The sequence below is a fragment of the Bombus huntii genome, chromosome 17, assembly GCF_024542735.1.
Source record: "Bombus huntii isolate Logan2020A chromosome 17, iyBomHunt1.1, whole genome shotgun sequence".
NCBI lineage: Eukaryota > Metazoa > Arthropoda > Insecta > Hymenoptera > Apidae > Bombus > Bombus huntii.
Genome location: NC_066254.1, coordinates 1,411,293 through 1,429,329, shown reverse-complemented (window position 1 = coordinate 1,429,329; position 18,037 = coordinate 1,411,293). Strand labels below are relative to the sequence as shown.

General features: G+C 38.3%; 1 protein-coding gene across 2 annotated transcripts; it reads left to right on the top strand.

Annotated features, from left to right (window-relative positions):
- Window positions 1–6,028: 6,028 nt before the first annotated feature.
- On the top strand, window positions 6,029–13,776 carry LOC126874986 (phospholipase B1, membrane-associated-like). 2 transcript variants are annotated; one of them, XM_050637585.1, is made up of 8 exons: window positions 6,029–6,462; window positions 7,349–7,444; window positions 7,819–8,030; window positions 8,134–8,310; window positions 8,462–8,757; window positions 11,645–11,823; window positions 11,902–12,077; window positions 13,053–13,776. In XM_050637585.1, exons 1-7 carry the CDS (start codon window positions 6,333–6,335, stop codon window positions 12,045–12,047), a joined length of 1,236 nt encoding a protein of 411 aa, XP_050493542.1. In that variant the 5' UTR covers window positions 6,029–6,332; the 3' UTR covers window positions 12,048–12,077; window positions 13,053–13,776. The 2 variants fall into 2 exon arrangements, with proteins under 2 accessions (XP_050493542.1, XP_050493543.1); XM_050637586.1 differs by lacking the exon at window positions 13,053–13,776 and having other exon boundaries at window positions 6,333–6,462; window positions 11,902–12,473.
- The last annotated feature ends 4,261 nt before the right edge of the window (window positions 13,777–18,037 follow it).

The following is an 18,037-nucleotide window of genomic DNA, read 5'->3' as shown; positions in this document are numbered from 1 at the left end:
CGCGCACGATGGTCGTAAGCTCTTGCACTGTTATAACCGGCACTGATCCCACTTCTGATGTCGGGTTTACATTAGAATTAGGGTTAGGAGCGTGAAACGAATCTTCGTTTGGGTTACACGTTGTCGTTATGCAATAGAGAAGACATTGACTAGTGCAAATACGATTATTATAGAACCGGACAAGTAACCGCGGTAGTTAGGTACTCGAGAAACTAATGACAATGATCCTAGGTTCAATAACGAATCCGCGGTCGACGAGATGATAGATGAACGTACTCACAAAATCTAAGTCGGACGCGTAATATTCACTGATCGTAAAGAATTACTCCTTTCATCAATGAGATCGCGAGCGAGAATGCCTTTCCCGTCCCGATCATGCCACAGAGGAAAACTATAATGGGGTGTGTCTAAGGACACGAGATCATCGGATTCGTCGAGAAAAGCCTTCGTTCAGAAAGTAAGGGAAATTGGCGTTGCTGCTAATTGGTCAATCTCCATATCGGTGGTTAGAAAAAGATGCTAGCCGCCCTCGAGGGAAAGTTGCTAGTGGGAGACGCCGCTCGTTGAAAAATATGTCTCCCCTATCTTCCCGTAGTTGGGACAAAGACTGTTTGTCTGTTTGAAGGACTTTAGTTAACTAAACCTTAAGATTTATAACGGGCCCTCGGGCTAGCCGAACATGTACTGCGGAGACGCATCGACATCTGACAATCATCTTACTCGAAGAATAGGGTCTGCGTGTGGCGAGCCACGGGACAGAAACCGTTGGAATATTTACTGTCGCGTGTCGCCACGAATATTTCTTTTAAGGAGAGCTATAGAATTACTCCATACCTTTGTTAGACAAAGCGTTCATCCCGTGACCGCGGCTACGTTCGGCGACTGACTGTCGCCTCGAGCCCAAGCTCATTATCACAACTCTCGAACAATTACAATCGGATTGAATAACTACAATTGTTCAATTACAGCTATAGTAGACTCTAGGTTACAATGTTGCGGGATTATCCAAAATTCCAAAGGCTCCGGTGTTCTTTCATCTCCGACATATTTATTAACAAGTGTCTTCTTTTGATCGCGTCGCGTATCGCTCTCGGTTTCGCTACTCAGTCTCGCTGCGTGGTTACAACGCGACCTTTTCACTTCCTGGTTCAGACCTAACCGTCGATCGGATTCGAATCTTTTCTTTTTGTCGCCCCTCAATATCCCCACTATCCACGCGTTTGTTAGGCGTTCGAGACCGTTGCCGCGCGTTCTTCTCCAACGTTCGGCGGAAGGACCGCTGGGATATAGATGGTTCATTAGGCACTTTGCTTCAGCGGTATACAATGTTGCCAAGTGTTGCCACTGTTCTAGTATGATACAGACAGTAATTATAGACAATGCTGGTAGCTCCGTAAATGCATTTCGTTTGTTTAGCATATCATTTAGCATTGGTGTAGATACTTTTCAATGTGATAAATACATTGAGAGATTATCGGCAACATCTGCATCAGGAATCATGAAGATGAAAATTATCTAACTGATGTTGAAGACGATGCATCTTTCACCTTGGATATCAGACCGTGTTTATCACAACATTTTACACATGCACACATGTCTTTAAGTCTATGTACTACAATTGATTGCGTGACGGTAATGTGTGAAAAATGTGATTAACAACTTAATTAACAACAACGTTATGTCCAAATGCAATGCATTACGGAAATGTACCGCACGTCCTAAATTTGCCGAAATTATGCAAAATACATAAAGTTATACTTTGAACAGAACGGGAATAGCAAGATGGAATTTCCTATGCGATCTCGTTGCAAACACCACTAGTAAAAGTTTTAGATGTCATCCAGAGAGAAAAAGGGCCACATTATGGCATTGCGTTTTCGGTTTTGTGTTTAGAAAAAGGTTAGAAACATTAATAAAAGGTAATACAAGTTCTGTACGCCATTAGTTAAAGGATTATTGAAGAGTTCCTATACAAGATTGGTATCATCTCTTTATTTTGCCACGATTGAGGCTAAGTAAACTGCAGTTATAGCGTTCTCGTTTTTATAATTCAAATCTCGATGGCCGAATTACATCGAAACGAGTCACCATCCACAATTACATGCAGAACTTGAAACGGTTGTTGCTGACAAGTACGTATAGATAAAATAATTTCCTTATTATTATTGCGATAACGTATGCAGTATTATTTTTTACGTAACTTGTCTTCTCCTTTTTATGTTCCTTAGGGACCGTCAGAGGATATTGATACCACACATGATGACCTTTTCGACTTTGGATCGTCACAATCTGAAATCTATAATTGAGTTTCTATTAATACAGAATTAGAAATCACAAAATTTTCTTCCACGAAAGTCGTGATTTGCATATGTTAAAGGATTATCCATTGATTCGACGTATATTTTCTTTGATATAACACACCAATGTCTTCTTCTGTATCCGTGGAGAGATTGTTCAGTTATGCGTTAATGATAAAATTACCAAAGAATAACAAAATTTTATATTTAACGTTTGAAAGAAAGTTCATTGTAAAGGCCAATATAAAAAGAAGTGTACAAGAAAGTGTGAAAAAAATACTTTATATTCAGTATATTAAACATGTTCCTTTATCTGCAACATGATATAATTATAATATAGTTATAATATATAAATATAACAATTACAAATATTTTAATTGGGATAAACCTTTATCCGATTAAGTGATATTTATATTATATCGACTTCGAGAGAGGGGACTTCTAATTCAGTGAGTATATCTTTTTCTTTCCTTTTTTTTCGTGCATCTTGTAGGATATACTCTTTCGTTAATCTTGTTAAGAAAACTTTTCCGATTTGTTTATTCTAAACTATGTTCTGTTTTAAAACATTAATTTCACCGATGAATGATATACCGATTTCGTGTATGTCTATCGATTTCCATGGAACGGCTTGATGAACCAAAACGGTTCCTGTTGCATCTCATAGAGCATATTCTCCTGTTGGTCTCGTGATATAATCTTTTTGCGTTAATTTTTCAGTGATTGCTCTGCAATCGTTGAACTGATATTAAGATGCTTCGCGTAGGGTATGTCTTCCGTTGATCCCATTAAAGAATTTTTCACGCATGATTATTGTCAAGTAGTCAGTCAAGCAGTCATGACCATTTTTATATATGCGTATCGATCGCTCTGTGCAGGATCAACCTGTTGGGATAAAACATCCTGCATCTTGTAGAGATAGTCTAATGATTGGTCTCTCTTGTGAAATTTGTTCAATTTCTTTATTCTTATCGTTATTGCAAATGAACTGTCTTATTCGTCGTTTCATTCGGTTGTATCCCACCGTTTCTCACAAACTAGTTGCTGGAAGTGATGAAATTGGGCGGTTGTTTTACAAAATTTTCATTGGGAGAGTACATCGCCCGGTTCTAAATATAGGTTTGCCATTCAATGCTGACTTGTTTCGTATATTTTATTACTAACTCCTCGTTTCAAAGATATTTGGGTCGTTTCTTGACATATTGGTCGTAGAAAGTAGGCTTCAGCTGTTTTTTTGGCGAAGAAAGTCCTGATAATCTTTGCATTTCTGCAAATACCTTTTCGTCATAGGATTCATTAATAAATGTCTTAGGCTTTAAATCAGATGTAGCTAGGCCGTCTAACGTTTTAACACGACTTAGAGCAAAGTAGATTTGGTCGTTTGAAAAATTCTTTTTGCCAACACCAATTACAGCCCTGTTTGGTGTAGTTTCTCGTAATTTATGTACAGTCACTACAGCTTAGGATAAGGGATAACATTCTGCGTTTAACGTTAATTTCATAACCTTTCATCGCCTGAAATGTTGCACTATTAGAGATATCGGAATCTAGCCATCGATGTCTTTGAATTTGCTTTCAATGGATTCGTCGTTAAATTTTATAAGCACTCAGTCCGGGAAATCCCCGTCTTCCAGCTCATTTCTTCAAAGTGTTGACGATGTAAATTTTTTTACCATTCCCGTTGCGCCGTTCATCAAACCACCAGAATTGACATGTTTCGTCGTAACATAATTCGTAATCTCTCAGTTAATGCTATTGTATGCAAGATTCCGCTGCATTTATTTACATTTGCAGAAGTAACATTCTTGGATGATTTTTTTCCATACCTAGCGAAACTCGTCTTACTAAGTAATGTATATACAATGTGATTATGCTATCTCATTTTTGTATCATTTTCGTCCATTAATTTTGCTGTCGGGAATATTCTTAATGCTGCACCAACTACAAACTCTCAGAATAGAGGAATTCTGCTTCGCTCGCATAGTATTTCTTATTGAGGAATTGCTATGTCGCCAAATCGTAAATTATTTAATAGGTCGATAAACTCTGTATCGTCCTTCTGCCCTATATTCGTGACGAGTTCGGAGATTGAAAATTGGTACCAAGAATTAATATCTGCAATGTGATTGTAATAATCACGCCACTGTAGTTGTACAAAACAACAACGTTCTTTTACCGGGGATAGCTATATGATGTCACCAAATACAAGTACATTTATGCGACATATTTCTTCGCTGGTTTTGAATTCTTACAGTCTGTGTTCTCAATCCTCATTTGTATAGTTTACCTTGGCACGTTTACCTATTACGTCGAGATGGGTTTTTGCGGTTTCGTCATGACATAACCTCGTCTATGTCTAAATTACGAAGGTCTAGGCCACGTCGAGCGCTGTCGCGTGAACTATCTGAATTGCAAATTTTATTAAGTATAATTTGAATTTTATAAGAGTGTCTGTATATACGAGGATACTCTTTTCTGTAACCGTGATAAAATTAATTAGTCGCGTACCGATGATAAATTGTATTAAAGATTAATGAATATTCCTAATTTTTGCATTAAATGAAAATAAATGACACGAAATTGTAACGATAAATAAACATGTAAATGAATTTTAGACACTTTGTATTAATTTAACTAACCAGTTTAACAAAACATTTAATGCCTCTAAAACACATTTAAAATACAATTACATTAAATAATTAAATCGCAAGCAGTGCAAACTCATGGTATAGGTAGAGAATATTGAGAATATTTAAATAGAAAATTAAGCGTTGAAATTGGATCACGTAGATGCTATTTTCGGCAGAAAGCAGAGCTGTAGACTCTTTGTAGATGCAATGACTTTTATGATATCTTATTCTTTCCATTGACTTGTTAAATAGACATAAATTGTTAGCTCATAACGAATGGTATGCTTGATGTTTGATTTAGAGTAATACTGTGTCCGTAATTGTCCTGTAGAGATTTGGAGTCCATGGAAAATCGCTGCACATAAGTCAATTTTAGTAATAATTATATTTGTAATATTTGTTATATGCGAATAGTGTACGTAAATGATTATTTTTCACGTAAAACCATACCCTGTAATGATTGATGATAAAATTATATTTTTCTATTATAAATTAGTCTAATGATGACGTTCCCTTTTAGAAAATAAGTTACGTTAAAAAAATAAAAAAATTCTCGGCAAAGCAATCAACGAATAAACATGTAATTAGCAACCAGTAACGAACTAAAAACTAACATCTTCCGTATTAACTCCGTTCATTTAATTATTTTCCTTTCAGAGAATACGGGAAAATGTTTCGCATAAGGATTCTAGGATTTAAAGGACTAAAAAATGTGGTAATAAGATTTAGAGAAAATGCAAAAGTCAGTTTTGGTTTTTCAAATAAAATCATATGCCTTTTAATACGTTAATCCAGTTCGGCATTCTCTATAAAAGAGTATTAACCTATTTTTATCCAAAACTATATTAATTTAGCAGATATTTTAACTTGAATTTATCATATTTAACGTATGCAGTCAAGGAAAGCAACATCTGTAACATTTTTCTTGAGAAAAATTTTTCTTTCAAATCTTTTTTTTTGTTATACAATTTTTATAGTATGCTTAAAGTACAATAAGAAATAACGGTAGTCTATACATGTTATATAATATGTAAATAAATTTGCCCAGGCTTTGCCTATCCGTACTTATTAATTTTCCTGACCTTGTTGACAACGTAAATGCAAATACATAAGCAAGAAAAATAATTGAGATAGGAGTATCTGAATTAAAGTATATATTTTATCTCACATTATGATCATGTAACATAACAGATTCAAATCTTTTACGAGTGCGAACAGTGTTTGTAACGATCGCTAACTAGCAACAGCTAAGACTGGATGCGACGCTATCGAGGCCCTCGATAATACGCGCAACAGTTAGCAGTCATCACAAGAATTTATATTTTTTTGTCTTTGTAATCAACAAAAATAAAATATCACTGTGGAAACTTAAAAGTGACCATTTGATTGTGCAACAAAACTTACGATGAAGAAGCTGTATCTGTACTTTGTATTGGAATTATGCGTGCTGACCATGTCGCAAAGAACTGCCTTGGATACGTCGATTCTTAATTTCATCTACCGTGGATATCGTAATTGGTTAACGCAATCCTACGGTACGTCTGTTTTAGTTTATTTCGTGTTACGTCTTTATGCAGTAATATCATTTTCTTTTGGTTAGAGAGATGCTTTTTGGAGGAAAATTGAATTATTGTGAATCTTATTTTTCATAGACTAATGTTTCATTGTGAATATATATATTTTCGCGATAAAATGATAAGTTGACGAAATTTTTTTCGGTAAAAGTAGACAAAAGCTTGCACAGCACGGATAATTTTTCTTTTAACATATAAATATTCTAGAGATTATATTTTCAAGTAACATGCGCTATGAATTCTGTGGTACCCTCTTCTGGTTCTTGAGATGAAGAATTTTGCAAACAGTACTTATTTCGAAATTCGTAACGAAACTAAACAGCAGTCCTGAAGTGTATTAAAAGTGACGAGCTGTTAGGTACAAGTGAAATCAAAAGGTGTCCGTATACCATTTCCATTTGTTCTTAAAATACTGGTCGGCCTTGTTATACAAGTATAAGAGGCAGCAACCTGATTGTGATTTCAGATGCAAATTGGGTTTTAGTTAGGTTAGGGACGGGGTGCGCGGGAAAAGTTGATACCTCGCCACTGAACGCCTTTACTTTATAGCATAAATCTTGAAAATATACAGTAGCTCACGAAAGTTTTCACATACTATTAAAACTCTAGACAATTAAAATATGCACGTTAAATTTAAGAAATGAAAACAATGCTCTTATTACTATAAGGTACAAGTACCAAGATTACACATCTGTATATCTAAAATTTAGAACGAATCCGATAACGTTTGTAGAAGTTTTGAAATCATTCGTTGTAATTACTTGATCGGAGTTTTAACATATCGCGTGTAACGTTACATCACAGATGAAGTATTTTTGTAAGTTGTTTTAAAATGACTATTTTGTAGGCACAACAAATGAGGATCGAATGTCTCAACTACGGAATAAAAATAATTTTCAAAAGGAAATTCCAATACACGTCCCTTTTCCTTGCAACGTTACAGGTAGTTAACCAAATTTATGATTATTGTTATCAAATACTTCATGGTATCACTTGTAAATATCACATCGTCGTATTTATTCCTTAAAATCATTATTCATTTTAAATCGCAGATTTCTTTTATTTCCAATAATTTTTACAATTTATCCTAGAGACAATCAGTAAATTTCTGTGGCAGCAAACTACAACTTGTAGTGGATACAAGAATTTCAATGTGATTTTGAGTTCATTCATAGTTTTGTCCTATTAATATCATTTTTTAAGATACATATGTAACATTACAAGTTCCTCACCACACTGTAGTTTAAGAATAGTAAAATTGATGCTTATCTTTTGAAGTTCATATGTATTCTAATGTATTTACTTTAATTTGTTTAGCCGGCAGGTCTCCAAAAGTTCCCGAGTCGGTTCACCATTTAAAACCAGGAGACATAGATGTCATTGCTGCAATGGGTGATTCCTTGACAATCGGCGCTGGAGTTACTTCGATTTATACGTTCGAAGTGAACATTGAAAATAGAGGCATAGTGGGTAGTATCGGCGGTCAAGGAACTTGGCGAGAGTACCTGACTCTCCCTAATATTCTTAAAGTATGTTCTTTTTTTACATCTGCATTGTTTACGCACATGATTTGTGTTATCGCCATAAATGCGAATACTGAAATCTTTCATAGTCCGATTTTTCTATATGCAGGAATTCAATCCTAAATTAATAGGATATTCACTTGGGGACGCTATAAGTACTGATCCAGCTGCGCAGTTAAACGTCGCCGAAGCTGGAGCTATGTCTAAAGATATGACTTTCATGGCGACATATCTGGTCAATAAAATAAAAGATGACCCGAGGATAGATATCAACAAACATTGGAAGGTTCGTATGTTCGTAGACAAAATAATTATATACATATATATAAATGCCAGTATGAAATTGGACAAATTTTTTCTTTCTTTAATCAAAATTTATAATTTCATTTAATATTTAATCGTTTAAGCAATAGTATCTACATTTTTATGTTTTCCAGTTGATTTCGTTGATGATTGGAAGTAATGATTTTTGCATTAATACGTGTGCAACATCTCCATGGTCTATGTTAAATGATCACAAAATAGATTTAATTCATACTCTTAGAATATTAAGAGACAATTTACCAAGAACTTTTGTTGCTCTTATACCACCACCTCACTTAAAGGAACTGGTTGCTGCACACCAAGGAAGAGAGCCATTCCTGTGCTATTTGTCATCCATGATTGAATGCTCATGTTTGTTTGCTTTACAATTTCGAAATCAAAGACCGGAATATTATAAAATAATGGAGAGGTTTGTATAATTTACTGAATTTATGAAGCATTTTAGATATTTTGTATTTACATATGCAATTTATAAGGATTTTGTTATATCATACTTTATATTTAATCTTAGTAATTATACATAAAAGGGGCTACTATTCCCATTTTAATGAAGCTTGAGTATGTTGTGAAACTCAACATTTTTCCTATAGGGGGTAAACTCACTTAGTTTCCGAAATATTTAGAGAAAGCTGCTGCTACTACTATGTTGAATCTGACTTATAAGGCATGGTGTGACCACACATTTACTGTTGTGTGTCTATAAACACATCGCTGCGACCTGCAAATAATCTCTATAACGGGCGAACTGTTTAATACTTATCTTACCTAACTACTATTCTAACTACCTCGAAAACGTAAAAAAACATTTTGAACGCACAAGTCTTACATATATCAGCGGTTGTCAAAAATTATACAAAGCCGAACCCTATTATAGAAAAGTATCAATACTGAGCAATCCAGTCGTCGCACCGTGAGGAGGCTGACTGCCATCAGACTTTAACGACGGTCTAATTGAAAGACCGATCTACATTCAATACGGATTGCGCTCTTGAACACGCATTTAGTTTTGCAACCTTCAACAAGTGATTCATGTACACACTTTTGAGCAAATACGAATTGGTCAACCATTTTTTACTAGAACGCACAGTTTTTGAAAAACTCAATTTTGAGAAAAAATGTAAGAAAAATTCAAATTCGCAACTTCGCGATTGCTTTGTTTTTTTACATTAGTAGCTATCGAGATGTGTTTTGGACAAAAAATACTGTGGGCTCTCTTGAATAAAATGATATGTACTGTTATTGTATTATAGACATTTAAATATGTGTAAATAATGATTAAAGCGAGAAGAACGCTTAGAACGTGTCATTTTTTTGCTTAGATTTTCCAACTTATTTCAAAAATTAAAGGTCTACAAGAGAATCTAACACTAGCACGCGATAGAACAAACATTTTTGCTAAGGACAGCTTCAATAAAGCCAGAAAATCATGTTTTGTTTTTAATGTAAATGCGAAGAAGTTTGACAAAACACGCGGTGACGGCAATGGTACTCAGTGTTACCCAGTGTCTCACCTGTCGCTCAGTATAATGGAACCGCAGAACGCGTGAGGCTATTAGCCGTCGACATGGACTAGCATTGCCTTCGTCCTGTATTTTGTCAAACTTTTTCGCTTTTCCAGGAGTTCATCCGCTATACAGATCGTTTCACACCAGCTATGATGTGTTTATAGAAACAGTGGATAAGCGATCGCACCACTCTGACGCATACGTTGCCATGGACGTGCATGTATAGATAAGATTTAATGTAGCATTAGCCGCAGATTTTTGCAAATATCTCGGAAACTAAAGTCGGGTAATGGTATAATGTTTATAGCATAATGTTGTTTTGAATGATGAGTTTTACATTATAGTTAAATATCATCAAAATCGGAGGAGCAGCCGCTTTTGTGCCCAATTACCTTAACTTTTATTTTATATTTAAGCGTATTTCATTCTCGTTATATGTTGGTGAATAACTTTATTGAAAAGAGTTATTAGAGAACGGTATAGATTGATCATCTTTGAATTCAATTCACATTAAGATCTTATTGACGACTCGGGCAATGTCGGGCTCGACTTTGGATGAAAAAACACTGATAAGTATATTTATAGTGTATATTATGAGTGTGTATTCAGACGACGAGTTCGTATTTCTATAACACATATGTAGTGATGTGATCGATGCGGTATCGATGTTATCGTCAGCGATCTATGAATTTCAACCTGTTATCGATTAATATCAAAGGCAAAGGTATTAGTTATTGTTAGGTTTTTTATTGTTTAGGTATTGTTTGTAAGGTAAAGGTATTAGTTTCTGTACTTGAAACACCATAAACGTATCGATACTCGTCTGATACCGCAGGTAAGTTTCGGTACAGATTATTAAAGCTAAAATAAGATGAAAATCGAGAGCAAAAGAATTGCGCTTTGTTTTTTACACGAACGAATGTAGATCCGCAACTTACCTCGTACAAGTCGTAGAGAAGAAGATTATGGCATCCTTGTAATAAAATCATAGGTTAGACATCAAATCTGCTTACTCATTCAAATCCATAACAGCAACTCGAAAATCGTCTCATTAAATTTTCGAGTAGACAGAATGAAATACGCGCAGGACGCGCCTAGTGAGATCTCGTGACCCGCGCGAGTTTGCCGATCGAGTTTACGCGTAGCAATAAACATGACAAGGTCCCCCCACTGATCAACCGGAAGCTTGGTGTTACGCAGAACCTCTAACATTTCGTTTCTCTTATCACAAAAATCGGCGAGACCCTCACTCGAATGACGCGTGAACTCAAAAATTATCGGAAAATTATCGATATGGTGTAAATACCCCAACTTTCCTCCTTCTTTTTCTCCGTAAATGAATCATCGACAATTCTCCTTCAGTGCGAAACAGTTTAAATTCATCTCTAGCCTTTACTAAATCAATGGCGTCTATCCCGATTAGGAATGCGGCATTTACCCTAATTATCTTGAAAAAGTGTTACATCTTTCCATTACCATATCGTGTATCGGAAATCGTTAATTTTGGCAATGGATTATTCCACATAATTTGTAAAAAATTACGAAATTTTAGTTACTATGATAATCCAAATGATCACGCAGTGTAGTTACGAAGCCAAAATGTGATATACAGATACTGAAAAAATGCGAAATCTTGGTAACTAGCAAAGGTGCGACATTTCGCACCGCAATCAGCTTATTTTTATTATTTCACGTTTATGCGATATTATTTCCCTAACACATTTCAAGTACCGTTTGATATATATTTTAATATGCATATGAAGGATATGCTAGTTTGTTTCATTTTTTTAGGTGGCAAGAAATTGACGAAGAAGTCGCTAATTGTCCAGAATTTCATAGAAATGACTTCACCGTAGTAATTTTACCGACTCTGGAAGATGCAAAAATACCTCTTGCCGAGGATGGATTTACCGACCTCTCATATCTTAACGCTGATTGCTTTCATTGGAGTCAAAAACTACATGCATTATGTGAGTATAACAGATGAAACTATACAATTATTTAATGATTGTTACGTTGATAATCAGAAATGTTTTGTGTTTCCCAAGATGCGAATACTCTGTGGAACAATTTGTTGGAACCAGTTGGTAACAAGAGTGGCGCTTTCACTTCGCTATTTAAAAAATTTCTGTGTCCTGCTCCGGAAAGACCGTTCTTGATGACGTATAAAAATTCACAGAACAATGAAACTTAAGGATGGTTAGAGAAATTTAGAACAGTTTCTGTAAGTGGAAGATGTATTATAATCTTCATATTTGCCTATTTAAAAATGATGAAAATCATAATCAGCAGATGTTCAAAAATAACAACCAATATTGGATCCATAACAATATTTAATTTTTACTGTGGTATTTCAATCATTGTCATATTGATCTTATAATTTAAGTTCTTTGCGAATAAAGGTAATAAAGAAAATTAATAATACGTTGACCAATGCAACATTTTCCCAGTCCTCGTTGGACGTTCAAATTCAACGCAAAATTCAGCTTTTTCGAAGATGTTTCGCTTTTCCTATCTTTTCGCTTTAGTTAGCTAGTTGCTTATTTCCTCTTTCGCTTTTGTTTAAAGTATATACATATATAGCATATCATTGATATGTTTTGAACGTGAGTCGCGCATGAATCCCGAAATGAAAGAAGTGAGGAGTTTGGTGATAGGTGCGTAAGGAACTACTCTTGGTGTTTTTAACGAACAATAGTTTTATTAGAACTAATCAACAATCAGAGTTAACAATTAACAACTAACAATTACACTTAACAGACGACAGGTAACAACTAACAAATAACGATAGACACCGCGAGTTCGTTCGACGCGTTGCTATGCAAAAGGTCCCGAGAAGTTACACATTTAATGGCGCGAGACAGACTGACTCTGCTTTTTGTTTCGGATCGCGCGGATTCTTCCCTTCGTAGCCCATCGATATCCCCCACTAGCGTGCATTCATTAGATGTGCCGCCAGTGCTGGCACGTGTATGCTCTTCCGAGAATTCGGCGGAAAGAGTGTGAAGATATCGATGGTACATTGGGCACGTCGGTGTTGCGCTTTGGCGGCGTCGCGCTTTGCCTCCGGAGCCGTTGAAAAGTTCCGTGGCCCGTGCCGCCACAGAAGGAAGGAGATCTCCAGGAAAGAAAAAGAATCTACTTTTCATATTCACATAATCGTTATTAAATCATAATTTGTATTTTACAATTTGTCCAGCTGGACAATCGGTAAATTTTTCTAGCTAGTGTAACATGACCGAATGTCAGATATTACCGAGATTTGGATGGGTGATCGCCTGGGAACTCCATGTGGCGTTGGCGAAGCGCGCCGGGCTCGCCGCGCTCCCCGGTGAGGTTCGGGCTTTGGAGCTGGCAGCTCAGCGCCTCGGGGCCGCCAAGCAGTCTGATAGGGGAACCGGGCACGGTTGCTCCGGCGAGGAGGCGCAATGTGATATGGCCACATACCGATCCATCAGCGAGCGCGGGGGGCGGGGGGGCTGTTGTGTCGCTCGCACCGGTTCCCGGGCCTCTCTCGATCACAGCCGGGACGGTCATCGTGAAGGTTTTAGTCGGTTGGAGTCCGACACTACCACGCCGCTTTCCCCAGAAGCGGCCTGGTGTCCGTGCGAATTTCCTCCGCGTAAATATATATGTCGGAGATAAGAGGACACCGGTGCCTTCCCTCTGAAACCTCAGGAAAATCCATAAAAACATTGTAATTAAAATCTACAGTTGTAATTAAACGATTTGCCGTCATTCTACCCAATTGTATTTGTTTGAAACTTGTGACAATGAGCTTGGGCTCAAGGCGACAATTAGTCGCCGAACGTAGCCGCGGTCAACGGGACGAACTCTCCGTCTAACAAAGGCATTGAGTAACCCTATAGCTCTCCTTAAAAGAAAGATTTGTAGCGGCACGTGGCAGTAAACATTCCAACGGTTTCTGTCCCGTAGCTCGCCACACGCAGATCCTATTCTCCGGGCAGGATGTTTACCAGATGTCAACGCCTCTCTGCAGTACGTGATCGGCTAGCCCGAGGACCGTTATAAACACTAATATCTAGTTACCTAGAATCCCTCAACAGATACACAGTCTTTGTCCCAGTTACAGGAAGACAGGAGAGACCTGTTTTTCCACGAACGACGTCTCCCACTAGCAACCCTCTCTCAAGGGCGGCTAGCATCCTTTTCTAACTACCGATATGGAGATTGGCCAATTAGCAGCAACGTCAATTTCCCTTACTTTCCGAACGTGTGATATCCCCGACGAATCCGATGATCTCGTGTCCTTAGACACACCCCGTCATAGTTTTCCTCTGGGGTATCACCGGGACGGAAAGACATTCTCTCTTGCGACCTCACCGACAAAAAGAGACTAACGCCTTACGGCCAGTGAATATCAATACAGAATCCGACTTAGATTTTTGCGAGTGCGTACGATTACCGTCCCGTTGTCCGCTGACTCGTTATCGAACCTAAGACCATTGTCACTAGCATCGCGAGTGTGTGGTCATTGTGAGTTTGTGTCAACTCTGTAACAATTTCGTGTGTGTCAATAAAAATAACTTCAGTGTAAAAGAAAATATGGATAGCTTCAGTGAGGAATCCTTACCTGTCCCAAGCCCCCGCAACGAGGACGACTCGGACCCAGACTCGGTATTTGACACGACAAATAAAATCAACAGAGAATGTTCTGCCGATAACGACACTACAGATGGCATTGGTGTATGCCCGATATATGGGGCGTCGAGCCTAGGATTCGTCGCGTGGTCGCTATCTATATGCAGCGCTCGTACCCACAGGTCATTTCTTGAATGTTTTTTTTTTTTTTATTTATTTGTTGAAATTACAATCAATTCTCGCGTTGAGAATTTTCAGTAATTTTTCTGGCGTGGCGCAGTGACATGGCTGTTTATTTATAATAAGTTAATGCTTATTATAGATAAGTATAACTTATAAGTATTATAAGTAAGTGCATATGCTTAATTTGGATAACTAAATGAATCTAGCGTTTAGGTCTAGCGGGTAGTGCCTCTTTAGCCTGCGAATCTGGTCCGTCGTGTCAAGTAGTCCAGTGATTAGGGGGTTTCGGTGTTTGTTGACTCTTTTGCTATATCTGTCGCTGTATTTTGCTGTTTCCTCTTTGACTGTAGGTATCTTGAGGTCGCGATGGATGGTTTCGTTGGTAACATACCAAGGTGTGTCAATTAGGGATCTTAGCGTTTTCGATTGGAATCGTTGTAGTATTTCGATGTTGGAGTTACTTGCTGTTCCCCATAGTTGGATTCCGTAGGTCCAGACAGGTTTTATTACTGTCTTGTAGAGGGTAATTTTATTCTGTATGTTTAGTTTGGAGCGTCGGCCCGTGAGCCAATAGAATTTTTTTAGTTTGTCCTTTAGTTGCTTCGTTTTATCTGAGATGTGTTTCTTCCACGTTAGTCTCCCGTCCAGGATCGTGCCCAGGTATCGGACTGAGACCCTGCTAATTTCGTGGATGTTGCCAATAAACGACGCTCGTACCCACAGGCCATCTCGCGGACGCCGCCTATAAGCGTGTGGCGGCACTCGACAACAAATACCACCACTCGACACTAATTAAAGTAGGACGACGGCAGTGTAACGTCAATTCATATCAGAGACCAGGCCATACACCACGGACAGGATGGCACCCAGATGTCTGCATATCCTTGGCGCGCACCCTCAATAGTCTTAAGTGCCTACCAGGGGCCTTGGCATTTTTATAGTTAAGGTCCTTCGGACCAAGCGAGTATTTCCTGTCGTAAATTTCGTCCCGTGTCCTTAGACACCCCCACCCCTAGCTTTCCTCAGACACAGTATCGTCAGTAAGACTTCACTTATTCTGTATCCTTAGAATAGTCAACATATCTATATCGGTCTCTACCCTTATAAGTCGCGTACTTAATGTATTGTTGTAACTAAGTCTTACATAACGTGATTGGAGTGAATTGTGATTTATGTTAATTCAGTGCGTGTTACATTGTGATTGCTGAATTCATAATAAAGGTTGATTAAAACAAAGTTAATAGTTGTGTTACGACTCAACTATATTTTATTTTCACCAACCACCCCTAAAAATTACGTGACATTTTGGCGATCCGTGCCAGGATCCATCAGCTTCGAGAAAACGAAATTACGCATTTCGGGCTACGGTCAACTTCGAAGATTGAGGATCAACGGACCACTGCAACAGAGCAGACACCTCTGACGTTTCGACAAAGGAACACCGCAACGGAACCTTTCCTACGGGCTAAACGATCAAGGTGAGCGAACGCTGAACTCTTTTGCCAAATAGCACAGACAGTACAAGTAGTATAACAATGGCAACGCCACAAGAAAGTAATACCGAAATGGTCGACGCCGCTTCAACTAGTAGTGGGATAGACCCAACGGTTAGGGCTATGTTAGACGCATGGCAGAAGGAACGCGAGACTTCCACGCAAAGATTTAACCGACTCGAAGCAGAGATCGCACGAATAAACGATAAGTTAGCAAGCATGCAAATGAGAAATGGATCAGAAGCCAGCTCCCTGATAACTATAGATGAAATAAACCCCACCACTACGGATCAATCAGTCTTCCGAGAACCCCCTCCAATGCCTCAGCCACCCCAATCACCCGAGGGCAGAGCGTTCCTTCAACGTTCTACGCAACCAGAGCTTAAAGCTGCAGATGTAATAAGATGTATATCACAACTTAACGGCGAAAATGATATAGGAGTGGAAGAATTCGTTAGAGAAGTCGAAGAGATGAGGGTAATGTGTAGCGAACAGTACTTACTGCTAAGAATGATTAAGACTGAGAGAATTTCGGGAAAAGCAGCTATGGCAATACGTAGTGTGCACATCTCAGAATACGCACATTTATACCAAGCACTACGACAGAACTTAGCGACTCGAACCTCGGTCCGTGAAAACCAGGATCAATTACGAGACACTAGACAAGGGTTTAATGAAGGCGTACAGAGCTATATTACTCGGTTTAGACAAGCATACAATGAGTTACAGCACAGCATTACTAATGAATACCCAGATGAAATGAACAGACGCGCCGTGAGCGACAGAATCTTGAAAGACTCGATAACGGACTTTGTTCGCGGATTAAAATAAGAAATAGCACAAATGCTACTGACCACTCCGCCGCAGAATTTTATTGAAGCCGAGAAACGCGCCATCGAAATCGAAAGATACTTTCATGAGTACAGAACCCGCAAGCAACGGACCATTCGCCCCGATAATCGACCACGACCAGTAGCAAATTTCACGTCCACACCGCCCAGAGCGATTCAAAATGGTTTCGCCCAACAACCTAATACGGCCTTCATAACTATAATATACTTAGCCAACACGCAAACAGCAATCTTACCAGAAAAGCCAATTGACCTAGACATAATCCGCAGAAACACTGAGATTTTGGAGGACCAAAATCAATCTAAGAAGGGGGGTATGTAACGTCAATTCATATCAGAGACCAGGCCATACACCACGGACAGGATGGCACCCAGATGTCTGCATATCCTTGGCGCGCACCCTCAATAGTCTTAAGTGCCCACCAGGGGCCTTGGCATTTTCATAGTTAAGGTCCTTCGAACCAAGCGAGTATTTCCTGTCTTAGATTTCCCTTTACGTTTATTGTCTACCACGTGTTAGCTTAGAAAGTTGGTTTTCTCCACATCTGGTATGTTCCGTTAGCAACTTTCTCGCGAGGGCGGCTAAAACCCTTCCTGGTCCACCAATCGTCTTATTATCCAATCGGAGACGGTGTCTACTGCCCTCACTTCCTTAACCAAAATTGTCATCAACAAATCCGATAGTCCCGTGTCCTTAGACACACCCACCCCTCGCTTTCCTCAGACACAGTATCGTCAGTAAAACTTCACTTATTCTGTATCCTTAGAATAGTCAACATATCTATATCGGTCTCTACCCTTATAAGTCGCGTACTTAATGTATTGTTGTAACTAAGTCTTACATAACGTGGTTGGAGTGAATTGTGATTTATGTTAATTCAGTGCGTGTTACATTGTGATTGCTGAATTCACAATAAAGGTTGATTAAAACAAAGTTAATAGTTGTGTTACGACTTAACTATATTTTATTTTCACCAACCAACCCTAAAAATTACGTGACACCCACTACGTTCGAGTCACGCCACCGTTCGCGCCTATGATCACGTATGCCACCT

What these genes read in the sequence shown, in the direction of transcription:
- LOC126874986 (XM_050637585.1), top strand. Translation starts at nt 6,333, where the DNA reads ATGAAGAAGCTGTATCTGTACTTTGTATTGGAATTATGCGTGCTGACC. An exon ending in TTTTCCTTGCAACGTTACAG is followed by an intron (nt 7,445 to 7,818) that starts GTAGTTAACCAA and finishes TAATTTGTTTAG; the next exon opens with CCGGCAGGTCTCCAAAAGTT. An exon ending in TCAAAAACTACATGCATTAT is followed by an intron (nt 11,824 to 11,901) that starts GTGAGTATAACA and finishes GTGTTTCCCAAG; the next exon opens with ATGCGAATACTCTGTGGAAC.